Source organism: Amphimedon queenslandica, unplaced genomic scaffold (genome assembly GCF_000090795.2).
Source record: "Amphimedon queenslandica unplaced genomic scaffold, v1.1 AMPQUscaffold_13436, whole genome shotgun sequence".
NCBI lineage: Eukaryota > Metazoa > Porifera > Demospongiae > Haplosclerida > Niphatidae > Amphimedon > Amphimedon queenslandica.
The window spans coordinates 124,065-139,184 of record NW_003546328.1 but is presented as its reverse complement, the minus strand read 5'-3'; the positions used below and the strand labels follow the sequence as shown (position 1 = coordinate 139,184).

The 15,120-nt window shown below is 36.9% G+C and overlaps 4 protein-coding genes and 1 long non-coding RNA gene across 6 annotated transcripts in view; 2 read left to right on the top strand and 3 right to left on the bottom strand.

The window, feature by feature from the left end:
• LOC109581509 (uncharacterized) overlaps positions 1–2,184 on the top strand; it is a 2,943-nt gene extending 759 nt beyond the window's left edge. Inside the window, exon 2 of the long non-coding RNA XR_002184660.1 lies at positions 1,984–2,184. This is a non-coding gene — a long non-coding RNA (uncharacterized LOC109581509). The remainder of the gene's footprint in view (positions 1–1,983) is intronic.
• LOC100635899 (glycine--tRNA ligase-like) overlaps positions 1–7,448 on the bottom strand; it is a 13,446-nt gene extending 5,998 nt beyond the window's left edge. Inside the window, exons 1-5 of the mRNA XM_003386048.3 lie at positions 7,227–7,448; positions 6,301–6,402; positions 4,210–4,766; positions 3,547–4,027; positions 3,379–3,486 (exon numbers count right to left, since the gene is read on the bottom strand). Coding sequence (XP_003386096.2) covers positions 3,379–3,486; positions 3,547–4,027; positions 4,210–4,766; positions 6,301–6,402; positions 7,227–7,439 — 1,461 coding nt within the window. The 5' untranslated portion in view covers positions 7,440–7,448. The remainder of the gene's footprint in view (positions 1–3,378; positions 3,487–3,546; positions 4,028–4,209; positions 4,767–6,300; positions 6,403–7,226) is intronic.
• Positions 7,449–7,494: 46 nt separating this feature from the next.
• LOC100638640 (coiled-coil domain-containing protein 47-like) lies at positions 7,495–10,307 on the bottom strand. Of its 2 annotated transcripts, XM_003386068.3 has the most exons (15): positions 10,105–10,307; positions 9,701–9,765; positions 9,585–9,647; positions 9,462–9,527; positions 9,270–9,397; positions 9,153–9,199; positions 8,857–8,975; positions 8,726–8,791; positions 8,565–8,666; positions 8,329–8,519; positions 8,221–8,282; positions 8,082–8,170; positions 7,942–8,019; positions 7,733–7,822; positions 7,495–7,683 (listed from the first exon to the last, which is right to left on the bottom strand). In XM_003386068.3, exons 1-15 carry the CDS (start codon positions 10,247–10,249, stop codon positions 7,612–7,614), a joined length of 1,383 nt encoding a protein of 460 aa, XP_003386116.1. In that variant the 5' UTR covers positions 10,250–10,307; the 3' UTR covers positions 7,495–7,611. The 2 variants fall into 2 exon arrangements, with proteins under 2 accessions (XP_003386116.1, XP_019851221.1); XM_019995662.1 differs by lacking the exon at positions 9,701–9,765 and having other exon boundaries at positions 10,115–10,307.
• Positions 10,272–12,562, top strand: LOC100638512 (uncharacterized). The gene is made up of 5 exons (XM_003386067.2): positions 10,272–10,364; positions 10,412–10,467; positions 10,608–10,741; positions 10,858–10,932; positions 10,982–12,562. The coding sequence occupies exons 1-5, from the start codon at positions 10,323–10,325 to the stop codon at positions 12,358–12,360; spliced, it is 1,686 nt and encodes a 561-aa protein (XP_003386115.1). The 5' UTR covers positions 10,272–10,322; the 3' UTR covers positions 12,361–12,562.
• On the bottom strand, positions 12,340–14,608 carry LOC100638386 (methyltransferase-like protein 2B). The gene is made up of 8 exons (XM_003386066.3): positions 14,418–14,608; positions 14,279–14,370; positions 13,472–13,661; positions 13,056–13,110; positions 12,859–12,995; positions 12,698–12,804; positions 12,582–12,647; positions 12,340–12,526 (listed from the first exon to the last, which is right to left on the bottom strand). The coding sequence occupies exons 1-8, from the start codon at positions 14,510–14,512 to the stop codon at positions 12,387–12,389; spliced, it is 882 nt and encodes a 293-aa protein (XP_003386114.1). The 5' UTR covers positions 14,513–14,608; the 3' UTR covers positions 12,340–12,386.
• Between the last annotated feature and the right edge of the window lie 512 nt (positions 14,609–15,120).

The window sequence follows — 15,120 nt, the reverse complement described above, 5'->3', positions numbered from 1 at the left end:
TAAATTGGTGTAAAAGCTAAAGCAGCAAACAAAATGGAATTTTTCACAGAGATTCAAACAACTCTGGTAAGGTTGCTTGATAAATAAACTCAATTTGTTGCTTCTTTTTCATTCAGAGTGCCCTGTGCCAGATTGTTAAATTNTTTTTCGTTATTCTGAGGGCCCTGTGGGGCTGTTCATACTTTATTCTGAGGGCCCTGTGGGGCTGTTCATACTTTATTCTGAGGGCCCTGTGGCACTGTTCATACTTTATTCTGAGGGCCCTGTGGCACTGTTCATACTTTATTCTGAGGGCCATGTGGCACTGTTCATACTTTATTCTGAGGGCCGTGTGGCACTGTTCATACTTTATTCTGAGGGCCCTGTGGCACTGTTCATACTTTATTCTGAGGGCCATGTGGCACTGTTCATACTTTATTCTGAGGGTCGTGTGGCATTGTTCATACTTTATTCTGAGGGCCGTGTACGTGGCACTGTTCATACTTTATTTTGAGGGCCGTGTGGCACTGTTCATACTTTATTTTGAGGGCCGTGTGGCACTGTTCATACTTTATTCTGAGGGCCCTGTGGGGCTGGGTTAGAGGGAGACGCCAGAACGTTCACCGCATGGGAGAGGACTATGAATTCCTGGAATGGGCATAAAGACTATCACAAGATAGTGAAGTGATGGTAATGATGACGAGGAGACTCTGATAACTTTAAATTAATTTTGCTACCATTACGAATTTAATTTAAAAAAATAAGCAAAAAGCATGCCACATGGCAAAGAGGCGTGAAAAGAGATCAGAAGTGGGAGGAAGCATAACAAGTAGTAGCTTATATATGCAAAAAATTTGGAGGCCATGCCCACTGTCATTCCCCACAGGCTACAGCCCACCTTTGTATACATAGTAGACATTAGACAAATTAGGCATCGTCAAATATGGCAATTAATGGCTATCATACACAATAGATTTTCTTCATTTAAAAACAAAAAGGTTTGTGTAAATTTAATTGGGCAAGGTCCTTAGTAATGAAGTGAGTCTGTCTGTCTGTATGGGCAGCAGGGTCATCTAGAAAAAATAACAGCCTAATCTTAATTAAAAGTGGGTGTGGTCAATAAAAATAATATAATGGTGCCTGTCAGCAATGCTGTCCAAAGATTTCTCTAGCAGCAAGGAAGCTTAACAACAATCTTCAGCATGGTTAGGGGGCTGAGCCTCTTAATGTTTTATAATCTTCTAGTATTCTGCAAGTCTACTGCCATTTAAAATAGTTTACAATAATGTAGAAGTGGAGCTTTACCCCTGCACTCCTGAAACAATGGGCGGTTACAGGAATTTTGTTTGACCTGGGCATAGATATTAGAGTAAATGAAAGGGATTCGAAACTTCTGTTGTGTGGGCGGATTATTCATTAAGATTATTATATTAGGTTGCCTAGCAATATAGGCAAGTTACGCTTCCTGGGCCTTTTCCTTTACTGTTCGGTGTCCTATTTCCACTCATAACTCTAAAGTGACTTGTGTTCGTCCTCTGCAATGATAATTAAAGGCATTACAGATACCTCCCTTACAGTCTGTCTAATTTTTGAAATAAAATAATATTGATAACTATGGGTAAAGCTTGATTTAATGACCTGATACCGTAATTCCTCTAAATATTCGATGCTCTAAATTTGAAAATAAATAATTATTTCAAAATTTCTACCATAATTCATTCTAAAAATTCGTTTTTAATATTATTGATCCACGTGGTTCTAATTTCATCACTTACCTAAGTTCAGTATGAAAGAAGGATACTCTGAATAGCCAGGTTAGTATACAGCTGGTTTCGTGTATTAATAGATCCCTCCAAATTCGAAAAAATAATTTATTTTTGAGCTTCATAGCTACTCTCCCTCTAAAAATTTGTTTTTAAAAATTACAAATACAAAACTTGATGTGACGAATTTTTAGAGGAAATACGGTACCTTCAATATTGTGGTTTTGTATCCTTTTTTTAGAATACAAAAGAAGTAATACCAGAATTAACTATTACCAACTATTCTATACATTATTATGGAGGGCACGCAACATAAATGACTCCAATGACAGATTTGGTGACTGATTTATAATCAATTCAAAGTTTTTGCAAAGACCTTCATTTTGTACCTTTTTCTTTACAGTTCAATGATTGGCACATTTAAATGTGATATGAAAGCAAAGCTTGATGTACACTTGAGGGCACGCACATACTTTAATGTATGTGACATAAACACAATTTGAGAAAAACCATTATGAAGTTGTACTATTTGTTTGATAATTTTCTTAATAAATCCTATTGTAAAATTGAAAAAATTACTATAAATAGGGAAATTATCATGGAATGGGTAACTAGCATTTCCTGCCGCGAACGGAAGTTTCCAATCCCTTTCATTTACTCTAATACCTATGACCTGGGCGTCAATAATTAGTGGGTGTGGTTTCCAACTTTCCATCCATAATTGAGAATTGAGTTGATATGATACAGAAAATGCTTTATTGAGATGGTTTCTTAACTAAGAAAAGCCTGTTGATTCACCACAGTTTACAAAAGATGCCCACACCAGAATCATGACTATAATCATTGGTCAAAAAGTCAACCTAGGCTAGGGCTTGGCAAATTATGCTTCAATTTTTGCCCATTATGCTTTTAGGCACTGCTCCAAATTCCATCCTATTATGCTTTGAAATGAATCAAATTATGCTCATTATTATGCTCATATTTTAAGCTTTACTCAAATATCATAGATTTAATACACAGACCGGGATTGGAAACAGATCACGTGAGTGCATTAGTTATAAGTGACCCATCCTTGTTGTTAATAACTTGCAGCTGGGCATCGCCCCCTAATGCTCAGGCCTGCAACCGCCTACCGTAGATCGGGAAATTTTCGTTGTTAGAATATTTTCGTGGTTGAAGTGACCCACGAAATTTTGACACATGAAATATTTTCTACAGTGAATAATTAGATTACCGAAATTAATCTATTCTAACGTGCAGTAGTGCTGGCACGAGGCTCTTCTTAAAGCCCAATGAAGGCCTGAAGCTCTCACCCAAGAGGCTCCTTGTCAGTTTCAGTGCTGTCACGAGCAACTTCCATCGAATAGCAGTCCACCATTGTCAAGAGTTAGTAGCCACGTGTTCCGTTTATAACGCATCCAAAATTTTTCGTGTTAAAAAAATTTCGTGGATGGGTCAACCAACGAAAATAAAACACCTTGAAAAAATTTCACACCAATTATTTTTAACACAAAAATTTCCCGATCTACGGTATGTTATCAACTCTTGCTATATAAGATTAGAATAATTGGCTTTTGCAGTGCTTTCCCTCTCTCTCTCTCTCTCTCTCTTAGCTTTCTCTATTAGTGGTACTTACTGGTTCAGGAAGATCCACTTTTGCTGTCAGTTCGGTCTTTGTCGTTTGTGAGTGTCTCGTCAGATCATAGCATGAACGATCAGCACACCCCACGCACTCAACCCAACCCTAAAGATAATAAAATACATTGTACATGCATGTACTCTGAAATAATTATTATGTACTCACATAAGTTGTTTTGCATTCGGCGTCCCAGCAGTCACAGGCATAATGAGCCATCTCATTGCTTAAATGTTGTCGGAATCTCAATTTGTCTTTAGCCACGCCCATTTTGAGTAAGAAAAGGTGTATTCTGCCGATGAAGTACCCGAGGGTTTCGTTAGCAATGAGGCCACTAGACACTGCCTCACCTAAAGGGACTTCACGGGGAGACCTACCATCCATTTGATCAGAGGCTGAGTAGAGGAGGACCTTGAGGTCGGAAACCGTAGAGAACTTCTTGCAATCGTTCTTCTTGTTTGGATCGACAAAGTGCTCTATCTCTGCCATTTCAAACTCTCTCACTCTCAGTAGGCCGGAGCGAGGGGAGATCTCATTACGAAATGCTTTGCCGATTTGAGCGCCGGCAAATGGAAGACGGCCAGAATTGAATTCCAAGAGACGCTTGAAGTTGACAAAAATGCCTTGAGCTGTCTCTGGCCTAAGAAAACTATAAAAATGCAAGAAAATAAATTACAATTAGAGGCATCAATGTGTAAAAGTAATTAATAATAAAATTGGGGTGATTTAAAGCCAATTTTTAGAAAAAAGCATAGTCTATAGTACAGGTATTTGTCAAATTGTGGCATATTTTAAAGTAATAGTAAAAGTAATAATATTCTATTCTCATACCCTGATATTCCATTCCCAGGTCCAATGGTGGTTGAAAACATGAGATTGAACTCAAGAGGAGCCGATACTTCATTACCAGTGAGAGGAGCCCTGATATCATACTTTACAAACAGCTCTCCTAATTCAGACTGCCCATAGTTATCAGCCTGTCTGACCACGCCCTCATACTCCGCCTTCTTTTCGGGTGTCACTTTAGGATCGGCTGCCAGTTTCTCAAGATGCTGAGTCAGCAAATGGTCGGCACGGTAGCAGTCCCCGGTCTTAAGATCCTTTACCATGAAATCAGAGAACCTTTCAACGTGTCCGGAAGCTCTTAGAACTGGCTCTGGTGTTAGAATAGTCGAGTCTATTTCCAGCATTCCTTCTTCTAGGACAAAGTGTTGCCTCCAGGCCGAGAGGAAGTTGGCCTTCATGGCACAACCCATTGGCCCAAAGTCATAGAGGCCGGTATATCCTCCATATATGGAGAAGGAAGGCCCGTATATAAACCGCCTCTTTACAAGGTCTTCAAGGTCAGAACGATTGAGAGTTTCCTCTGGTGGATATAACTCCTTTTCCTATTGTAGAATAACAAATCAAAATCACATCTTCCTTTCTACATAGCATAAAATACCCTGTACTAAAAATTTAAAGGAACAAGATGAAGTAGGATTCCAAACGACCAACGAAAATACGAAATGAAAATCGTATTCTCGTGATGCAAATTCTACTCTACATTGGAAGGTGATCTGTAATTTCTTACATAATAACATTAAAAGTACAATTTAGAGTAGAATTTGCGTCATGAGAGTAGGATTTTCATTTCGTATTTTTGTTGGTTGTTTGGAATCCTACTGGCTACTTCATCTTGTTTTTTTTTTAATTTTTAGTACAGGGTAATTTTCAAAAATTGGGAGGTTTTTAAAATGGTCATAACTCGAAAAATTGAAGTCAGAATCAGCTTAAACTTGCTACACAGCATAAGTACATCAGTATGTATCAGAAAACGTAATAAAAATTGGTGGTGATTTTGGAGCCATTTTTTGGAAAAAAACCATGGGCTATAGTACAGGGTATTTTTCCAAAATTTGGAGTTTTTTTAAATTGTCATAACTCAAAAAATTGAAGTCAGAATCAGCTCAAACTTGCTACACAGCATAAGTACATCAGTATGTATCAGAAAACGTAATAAAAATTGGTGGTGATTTTGGAGCCATTTTTTGGAAAAAAACCATGGGCTATAGTACAGGGTATTTTTCCAAAATTTGGAGTTTTTTTAAATTGTCATAACTCAAAAAATAGAAGTCGGAATCAGCTCAAACTTGCTACACAGCATAAGTACATCAGTATGTATCAGAAAACGTAATAAAAATTGGTGGTGATTTTGGAGCCATTTTTTGGAAAAAACCATGGGCTATAGTACAGGGTATTTTTCCAAAATTTGGATTTAAAAAAAAATGGTCATAACTCGAAAAATTGAAGTTGGAATTGGCTCAAACTTGCTACGTAGCATAAGTACATCAATATGTATCAGAAAATGTAATAAAAATTGGGGGTGATTTTGGAGCCATTTTTTGAAAAAAATCATGGGCTATAGTACAGGGTAGTTTTCCAAAATTTGAAGTTTTCTTAAATGGTCATAACTCAAAAAATTGAAGTTGGAATTGACTCAAACTTGCTACGTAGCATAAGTACATTAATATGCATCAGAAAATGTAATAAAAATTAGGGGTGATTTTGGAGCCATTTTTGGAAAAAATCATGGACTAAAAATTTAAAAAAAAAACAAGATGGAGTAGGATTCTAGAGCGAATTTATAAAAAAGTAACAGAAACAAGGACAAGTAGGATTTCGAACGACCAACTAAAATACAAAATGAAAATCCTCCTCTAGTGGATATAACTCCTTTTCCTATTGTAGAATAACAAATCAAAATCACATCTTCCTTCCTAAATAATGTATATATAGCAGGTATATTCTCTTGGAGTTTAATTTCATTCTCATTCGTTGTGGAATGAATATTTTCCAAACAAAAAAGACATCGACTCAATACATTTCCCTGACTAAAATACCCACTATACAATAGTCTAGATTAGACAAGTCTCTACTTACTTTGGTTTCTAGCAGTTTCTTCCTCTTCTTCAATTCTTGTAATGCTTCCTGTACTTCCAGTTGTGGCTTTCCAGCCTCTTTCATTGACCTCACTACCTCACCCTATCAACACACATCACATACTTATATACCGTAGGGCATCTTTTTTTCGAGGGCTATAGGTTTCATGGATTTTAATTTTGTGGATTTAATTTTCGCAAATTTATGCTGTCTGCCATCTGGTACTGTATTAATTTCATTTTTGCAGAAGTAATTTTCACGAATCTTGGAGAAAATCGCAAAATCCGAGAAACTTACAGCCCTCGAAAAAAGTCGCCCTACGGTATGAGCTTTCGTCAGTTTTGTGCATGCAACTGGGGATTTTTAATGCGTAATTTAAAAAGAATTCTGAATATGTGACCATAATTGACAAAAGGTACCTTATGGCGGATTTTAAAATTCATCATTATGATGAAAAATATCAACCTGTGAGTGCTCTGTTAGTCAACAATTGTTTCTAAAAGTTACATAGTAACTTTTTGCATCCTCTGGAGCAATTTTATGATGAATGGAGCTCAGGAAATAGGATTTTTAAGGCTATAAAGACCAATTTTCCTATCCGCCATAAGGTACCTTTTGTCAATTATGGTCACATATCGAAAAATTTGTGATAAAGTATGGCGACTGGAACTGACAAAAGGTACCATTTCGTCAGTAATTAAACTCATCATTACAGAGAAAAAATGCCATCTTGCACATGTCTAATTGAACTAATCTTTTTGGAAAGGGTGCAAAAAGTTCTTGTTGATTTTTACAAATATTACTTTATCAAAAAAAAACACTTGCAAGTTGACACATTTTAAATTGACCACCAAATGGTACCTTTTGTCAGTTACAGTCGCACATAATAATACACTATTGTTGATGGCCCTATTCATTCCAATTACCTGTTCTTGTACTGATTTACGTAATGGTAAGAGGAGAGCCTCTTTCTCTGGATCAGCTGCAGCCATTCCTCCTTCCCTAGCAACACAATGACTATAGAATATTCTGCTTCTATGGACAATAGATGGAGGAGCAGGCCTCGCCGCTGACAATGATTTTAGACAAAACACTGAACGAACTGAAGAGACAACAGCAAAGCCTCTGAAGCACCACATGCGCCGACAATTTTTATTAATAGCCGCGCCTCTTAAAAATAACATGTACAGCCCATTATAATTAATATAATATTATCATGTCAATTTTACTGGCCATTATGGCTAATAAATTATGTAATATTGACACACAAAATAATTGCAATTGGTCAAACAATAAAGTATTTCCTGGAAGTCATCCCATTCTGACTTTCATTTGCTTCATTTTTGTCTGGCTCTTCTTCATTTGTTTCTTGTACTCTTTCTCCTAACAATAATAATTTAAATTCCATCCATCCATTCACTGATTGACTCACCTCCCATTTCCTGACTTTGTCTGCATCAGTTTCTTCTAACATCTTCTCCTTCTCTGCTTTCTTCTTTTCTTCTTTACGTTGCTGTGCAGCCTGCATAATAAAGGAAAGCAAGTAGTTCACAAAAAGTAATACCGGCAGGTGTGTGATCTACTACAATTGCGCCTAATTTTATTTGAAATGCAATGAAATACCACCACCTCCTTCTCTACCTCTTGTCTTTGCTGATGCTGAAGTTTCTCTTGCTCTTGAACCACCAGCTGTCTATTCTTTGTTGCTTTGTCCTTTGCCTAAACAAGAAATGAGAAGATAAGCCTACTAGTGGAAGGAGTTTGGACATGGCCTTACACACCTCTCTACTGAGTCTTATGTGCTTGACGTGATCAAGAAGTTTCAGAGCAAAATCCAGCAGCTCAGTGGTTTGGTCAAGATCCGAAGGCACTGAGAGTATAATAAATAATATTAAAATGAAGGGGATATTGGAGACATACACTTGAACGTCAGATGGATCCTTTTCTCTCCTTTCTTTATAGTCACAGTCTCAGACTCTTCCCTGTGATCACATGAGAGTCATGTGACTGATATCATTAAGGACTCACCCTTCTTCTTTCAATCCAGTGTATTGATCAGTAACATGGAGGGATAAGAGCATGTCTGCATGATTACTAAGAAACTTGGCCACACCTCCCGAGAGGACTGATATAGCCGAATCAAACGTTTCAGAAATGACAGAGAGAGAGCTCGGGAGATTATGCTTCTCTCCTGACCTTATTCCAGAACAATACTTACTCTAGAAGAGAAAGCAATCAATGCTACCAACATTATTACAGCTCACAAGGTCTTCGTATTCTTTGCTCATTTTAGTGGCAGTTTTCCTGGGACATATTGCTGTTATGACACTGTCCATGTCTCCATCAGCACACTGAAATATAAATGACTATAATATGGAAAGAGAGAGAATGATTAGAGGAGTAGCTCCGGTAGGTTTTTTATTACTATTGTGTCAGGAACTGGACGAAACAACCCAAGGATAACATGTATAAGGTCGTGACGCTTCATTAACTAATTATTAACAACAGCAACAATAATTATAATAATATTATAATAATAACAATTTGATGACTCACTTCTAAATGAACTAGCAAACCATCACAGTTGATGCGCCCAGATGCCCAAACAGTAAAACTGTTCTCTGACCTCCTTACAACGTGATTCTGAGTGGGCTCCTCTCCCTCTCCATCATCACCTAAAGAAAGAAGAGGAGAAAGCAGTGACGTACACTGTATGGCATAAAAACTTCTGCAGAGAACTTAATTTTACAATTTATGAATGTTTCAAAATTATCTAAAATTTCGGGCCCAGTCAAAAACACAATAAAGTTTAAGAAATTCAAAAAACTCATGCTATGAAGAACATAACTTACCAACAAGCACAAACTGACTGTGGAGTATAGGTAGATTGTGAACCATCCTGGGGAGGGAGGAACAAAGAGAAAGAGAATCACAAGGTAACATTACAAATAATTCAGGCAGCAACCCACCATCCTTCAGCAATGTTGGTATTTTTAGTCCTTCCTAGTAAATAGTTTGAAATGTACAGTGCTATTCCCAAGCATATGCATATCTCCACAAGATAGGCTTCAAAGAATGGCTTGATTGTCACAGCACTCTACACAATTACAATGGAATACAAAACAAATGTACAATTGTGTACATGTACATGTGCAATATACCTCTTCAATCTTCAAATCAGATGCTTCTTTTCCTGACTTTAAAGTGTCTTCTCCTTCAGATGGAGTCTACCATAAATATATTTATATTGATTCTATAATAGTAAAATAATTGAAGACTCTAACTTCAAACTCTTCAGTGTCGAATTCGTCGTCAGTGTCAGATGAATCGGAATCATCCCTTGCTTCCTTATATGGAATACCGTTACTAATGACAGTAGTCCATTATAATGATAACTCACTTCATCATCATCATCTTCACTTTCATCTTGTTCAGCATCAAAATCGTCTGCATCTTTTGGTGGTACTAACAACAATAAAAACAATAACAACAACAACACTAATTACATAATAACTCATTCTCGGTCTAATCAACAAGCAGACCCATACCTAAATGATTATCAAGAGCACTAAAGTGTGTTTACCCTTGCCAACATAATGTACATGTTTTACTTTGAAAGCAAAGAAGGGCAATATGCCCTCCAAAAATTGTTCAAATTCAAGACAAAATGCTAGTATTCTGTTCACCCAAGTTGAGGATTTTGGTTTAAAGGGACATTTTTAGAAAAAGCTATCATGGGTTGCCATAAATTATGTACAAGTGGTAGGTGGGGCATGGGAGTGTCAATATGTGAATGGCCATTACCTTTTTCTACTTCTTCTTCATCCTCATTTGACTCAAATTCAAACTCAAACTCATCAAAGTCATCTTCCACAACTTTCTTAGCTCCTCCGCTTGTACAGGAAAATAAGAAAACGAGAAGAAAGACCCTGAGGCATAGACCACGCATTTCCAGTATTCTTAGAGTATACGAACTCACGGCCAAATATACGGAGGGAAACACGTGCGACTGCGCTAAAGAAATGGAATTGGAAATAATCGATGTCGTCTCTCTCACTTCACAGGTAAGTCACCCTTTCTTTTCGAATTTATCCTCTCCCTTGCACACCAGGATGACCGATTGTTGGACGAGGACGATGAAGCTTTAAGTATTCAATTATCTGAAGCGTAAGTTCAACTTTAAAAGTTAATTTGCCATTTTGGGTGGAGTTTTGTAGGTGTGGTTTAGTTGTTACTTATGCCTAAGATACATATGAATGCATTATCTATTACCATTACTATCATCTCACGTCAATCATTTCTCTTAGGGACGATTATCTTTTAGAGGATGATAGACATTTAACAACATCGCCATCAGTATTAAAAATATCACCTTCTCCAACTCCTCCCAGTCCACCTAATGGAAAGAGAATGATCAAGCTGACAAAGAAGAGTAATTCGAGTAATTTTAAATTTTAATTTACATCAAGTGTAATTGTTATTGTAGTGTTAGTATTGAAGCAATTAACATGTAACATGTGTTAATATTATTGTCTATTCCATGCATTCTTTGTATAGTTGCTCTTCCTCTCCCCTCTAATGGAGATGCAAAAAGAAAGAGACTTGTCAGAAGCAACTCTGTCAACAATATAGGTAATCATTAATAATAATTGTTACTAGTATACTCTGTTCCTTATTATAGGATCAGCTACTACTAGGAAAGTAATAAAATTAGATGATGATGCCGAAGATACTCTTGTTGCTAAGAAGAGCCAGCCAGTGCAAGGAGGACTCAAAACGAGCAATGTTTCTGCCACTTTGGATTATCTGAAGAAAGGAAAGGGAAAGAATGAAACTATGGCCCCGCCTTCTCATTATTACAGACCATCCCCAGTGTACGGCCAGTCTCATGGAAAAAAGCGTAATAAGAGACGTCCTCTGAGCTATCTGCCACCACCATCAAGCAATGTTAGCAGTACTAGTCCAAGTGCTCCTGTAAAATACCAGAATCAGGAATCACAGGGTAATCGGTTACATGACAAGGGAGGACAGTTTGATTACAAGCCTCAGGTACGTAGTGTGAGATATGAAGAGACGATATCTCCTCAGCTTGAAGTTAGACTCTCAAATCATCCTGTAAGTTGTGACAAAGGTTTTCATAAGATGACCGTGTATGAAGATGGGAGTAAAAAATATTGGGATAAAGTAATCAATGTGACTGATTATTCTGCTCCTACATTAAGAGCTGTAGCACCTGGTAGCACCCAGCCTGGCCTCCAGTCCCCAGAGCCTCTCTTAAACAAACTCCAGAGAAATGAACCAGAAAAGCTACAGGTTACTACTAGTAACACTCCTAATAGCGTTAACAATAAGAATTGGAAGAGAGGGGGGAAGAGAAGAATGATCTCAAGGCCTGCATCCTCAGAAGTACATGCACCTACTCCTTTAAAGAAGCATGTACCTAACCAGTTGGTATCTCCACTGTTAGCAGCTAGTCCTTCAGTTATGCCTGTATCTAATCCATCAGTTACTGTAGCTAAATCCAGGACTCTTCCTAAATCTTATCCACCAGAAGTGCTGCATGGCTTTACTGATTTTCATGACACTCCTGCTCCCCTCCTTTCTTCTGAGACTACTGTGAATAAGCCAAAGCTAAAAGAGCCTTACTCTGTGTCAGTGGCACCAGTTTCTACTACTACCACTACTACTACTACTACTAGTGGTAGTGGTCTAACTGGGAGCCTTGCTAAACCATTAGAAAGCTTTGTTAGCAAGTGCCTCTTGCATAAGCAGAAATACTCAACTACTTGCCTCAAGTATTCTGGTAGCTTCTCTGTAGATATGATGAAGTATATGTCACCTAAAAAACCGGTAGCAGCAACAAGTGCAACGCCAGACAGGTATTATGTACCACCTTCAAAGACAAGCACACCTCTTTTTGGACAAAAATCTACAAGCTCAACTCCATTGTTTTACAGGAGTACAAGTAAAGAGGAAGTGGCTACTGTGCCGCCAAGCTCTCATTTCTCGTTGGATCGTTTAAGTACCAATTCCACTCAATTTAAACTCAATCATTTATAAATATTCAAAAAATGATTTTGCTGTTGTCATTTTAGTTTACAGTATTTAGCTATTATCCATATGCGATTCATTTTAAGTTGTTTTCCTCTGTTAACTATCAGTCTCTTATCTGTATGTAATAATTCTTTTGTTAATCCACTTCCTTCCATTAATTCTGCCATCTCTTCTATTGAATTCATAAGAAAACTAAATCTTTAATTTACAAATGCTGCATTACGTGCCTTCTGTGAAGAAATAACTTAGTGTGCCATCATCACGGACATAATGATCATCACCAATACACTTCCCTATTAAAACAGCATAATTATAATGGGTAGCTAAGATTACGCCCACTAACCTTTTTTAAACCTTAACTGGGCAAGATCCAATCGCCCATAGTCTCTGAACAATACCTTTCCGCCTGGTTTTAATACACTCACTAGCTTAGATAATGCTACTTTGAATCTAAATTATATTTTTATAGTAATTACTTATTACTCTCTAATATATTTCAGATACCTTTCAGAGGGAATTGCTGACATGACAAATATCAGTGATATTAAATCAATGCTGTTAGGAGGAAGGGGGAGTGGGTCATCACTTGCGATGTCGTGAACAAATGCCGAACAATTTTGTGTATCATAAAGTGGATTAGCCTAAACAAGAAAGAATGACAGACAAAATTTTATACTCTAAAATCCTTTGTCTCGACTCACTTTCACTAATTCTATTGCTGTCGAAGAGAAATCACAACAGTGAATGAAAAGATTACTGTAAAAAGGACAATAATGCCATTAATAGATAGTACAATAATGCTACAATAATCATAAGTGTAGCTAGCAACTTTCAAGATTAAACTTTCACAAATCAGCCGAGAAATCTAGATTTTAGCTCAACAAAGTCAGCAAAAGAAAGTCTATTGAAAGTTTCCAGCTACACACATGCATAATTACCTTAAGGAGACAATTATTAGCATGTACTTATTTTAGCAATTTTCATGATACTATCATTTGGCTGGTATTTAATTTAGCATTTTAAGGATTTAATCAGAAATTAAAGTTAGCGATTTTTTAAAAACCGCTAAAATTTGCTAAATTAAACACCCGCTAACAATTGTCTCCTTAAGATATACCTCTTTGTCTGTAATAAAGGGAAAACAGTGTTACCCACTCCACATCCAACCTCAAGGAGTGACTGAGGCGTGTCCTTCCCTAGTAGCTCAGGGAACAACCTGAACAGCCACTGACGATCCTTGAAAAACTTTGTTTGGTGTCGTTCGTAAAAATCATCCCATTTCTGACTAACATTTGACTTTAAGACTCCTAAAAAAGAATTACTGAATTCCCAAACTTAAAAAAGTACAGGGTCTTTGGCCTGATTTTGGAGCAAAGTTGAAAATTTGTAAAAAAATCCAATTCTGGTCGCAATCAGTTCAAACTTTCTACACAACAAAAGAACATGTATGTATATCAGAAAAAATTATAAAAATTGAAAATTCTCTCCTAGTCATTTTTGGCAAAATTGGGCCAAAATCACTGTACTACTTACTACAGTATAGGATCTTTGGCTTGGTTTTGGAACAACTTTAAAAATTTACAAAAAATTGAATTTTGATTGGAATCAGGTTAAACTTTCTACACAACATAAGGACATTTATGTGTATCAGAAAAAATTATAAAAATTGAAAATTCTCTCCTAGCCATTTTTGGCAAAATATTTTGGAGCAGCTTTAAAAATTTGCAAAAAATTCAACTTTGGTCAGAATCAGTTCAAACTTTCCACACAACATAAGAACATTTATGTGTATCAGGAAAAAATATAAAAGTTTAAAATTCTCTCATAGCTATTTTTGGCAAAATTTAGCCGCAGTCCCTGCAAAAGTCTTTGGCTCAATTTTTTTAGCAACTCCAAAAATTATTTCTTTGAAGAATAGGCTCACTTTGCTCTTCGTCACTAAGTTTCTGTGAAGAGTTCACTTTAATGGTTTCTTCAGCTTGTCTCAATTGATCCTTGTCCCATTCTATATGATCCCTGTGAATGAAGTATAAATAAACTAGAGAGTGGGGAGGCTCACAAACCATGAATTGTGCTGAAACACTTCCTCTGGGTCATCCAAACATCTTTCCCCAAACAAAGGATTTATTTCTTCTTCTTTTCTACCTCCCTCTGCCATATTCCTAGTATTCTTAGCCAAGAGAAGAGCAACCACTCTAGTCCATAAAAAGCTCTCCAAAAAGCATGACGTCACGTGGTCATTACCACGCCCCTCAGCCATAGATATTAGAGTAAATGAAAGGGATTGGAAACGGGGGCGTAGGCTGGTTGATGTTGCTATTGGTTACCGGCCCAATACCTGGTTGATTTCCCATCTCCTCCATTAGTGAGGCTGTGCTGCAAGGACTTCGAAGGATATTTATGGAAATCCAAGAGGACGCTTACTTATGATATACCTACCGTTCCATATAGAAAGTTTAGGACTACCTGCAGCAAGGTTTTTACTTCTACAACGCTATTTTGCAACAAGTTATAGGTACAACAAAATTTTTTCATTTTTCGCCCTTTTTCTGTTGTAACAAACTCATGCTTCATGGATTCTAACTCTAACTAGTATCATTCCATATGCAAATGAAAGCTCTTTCATATGATTATAAAGATCTTGTATCTTACTCTAGCTTGTTTTCAAAAAAGGGATTATAATGACAAAAAATACATTTTATGGTTTTAAAAGAGCCATAACATGAACATAGTAAAATTATCTATACAATAGAAAACAGAATTATT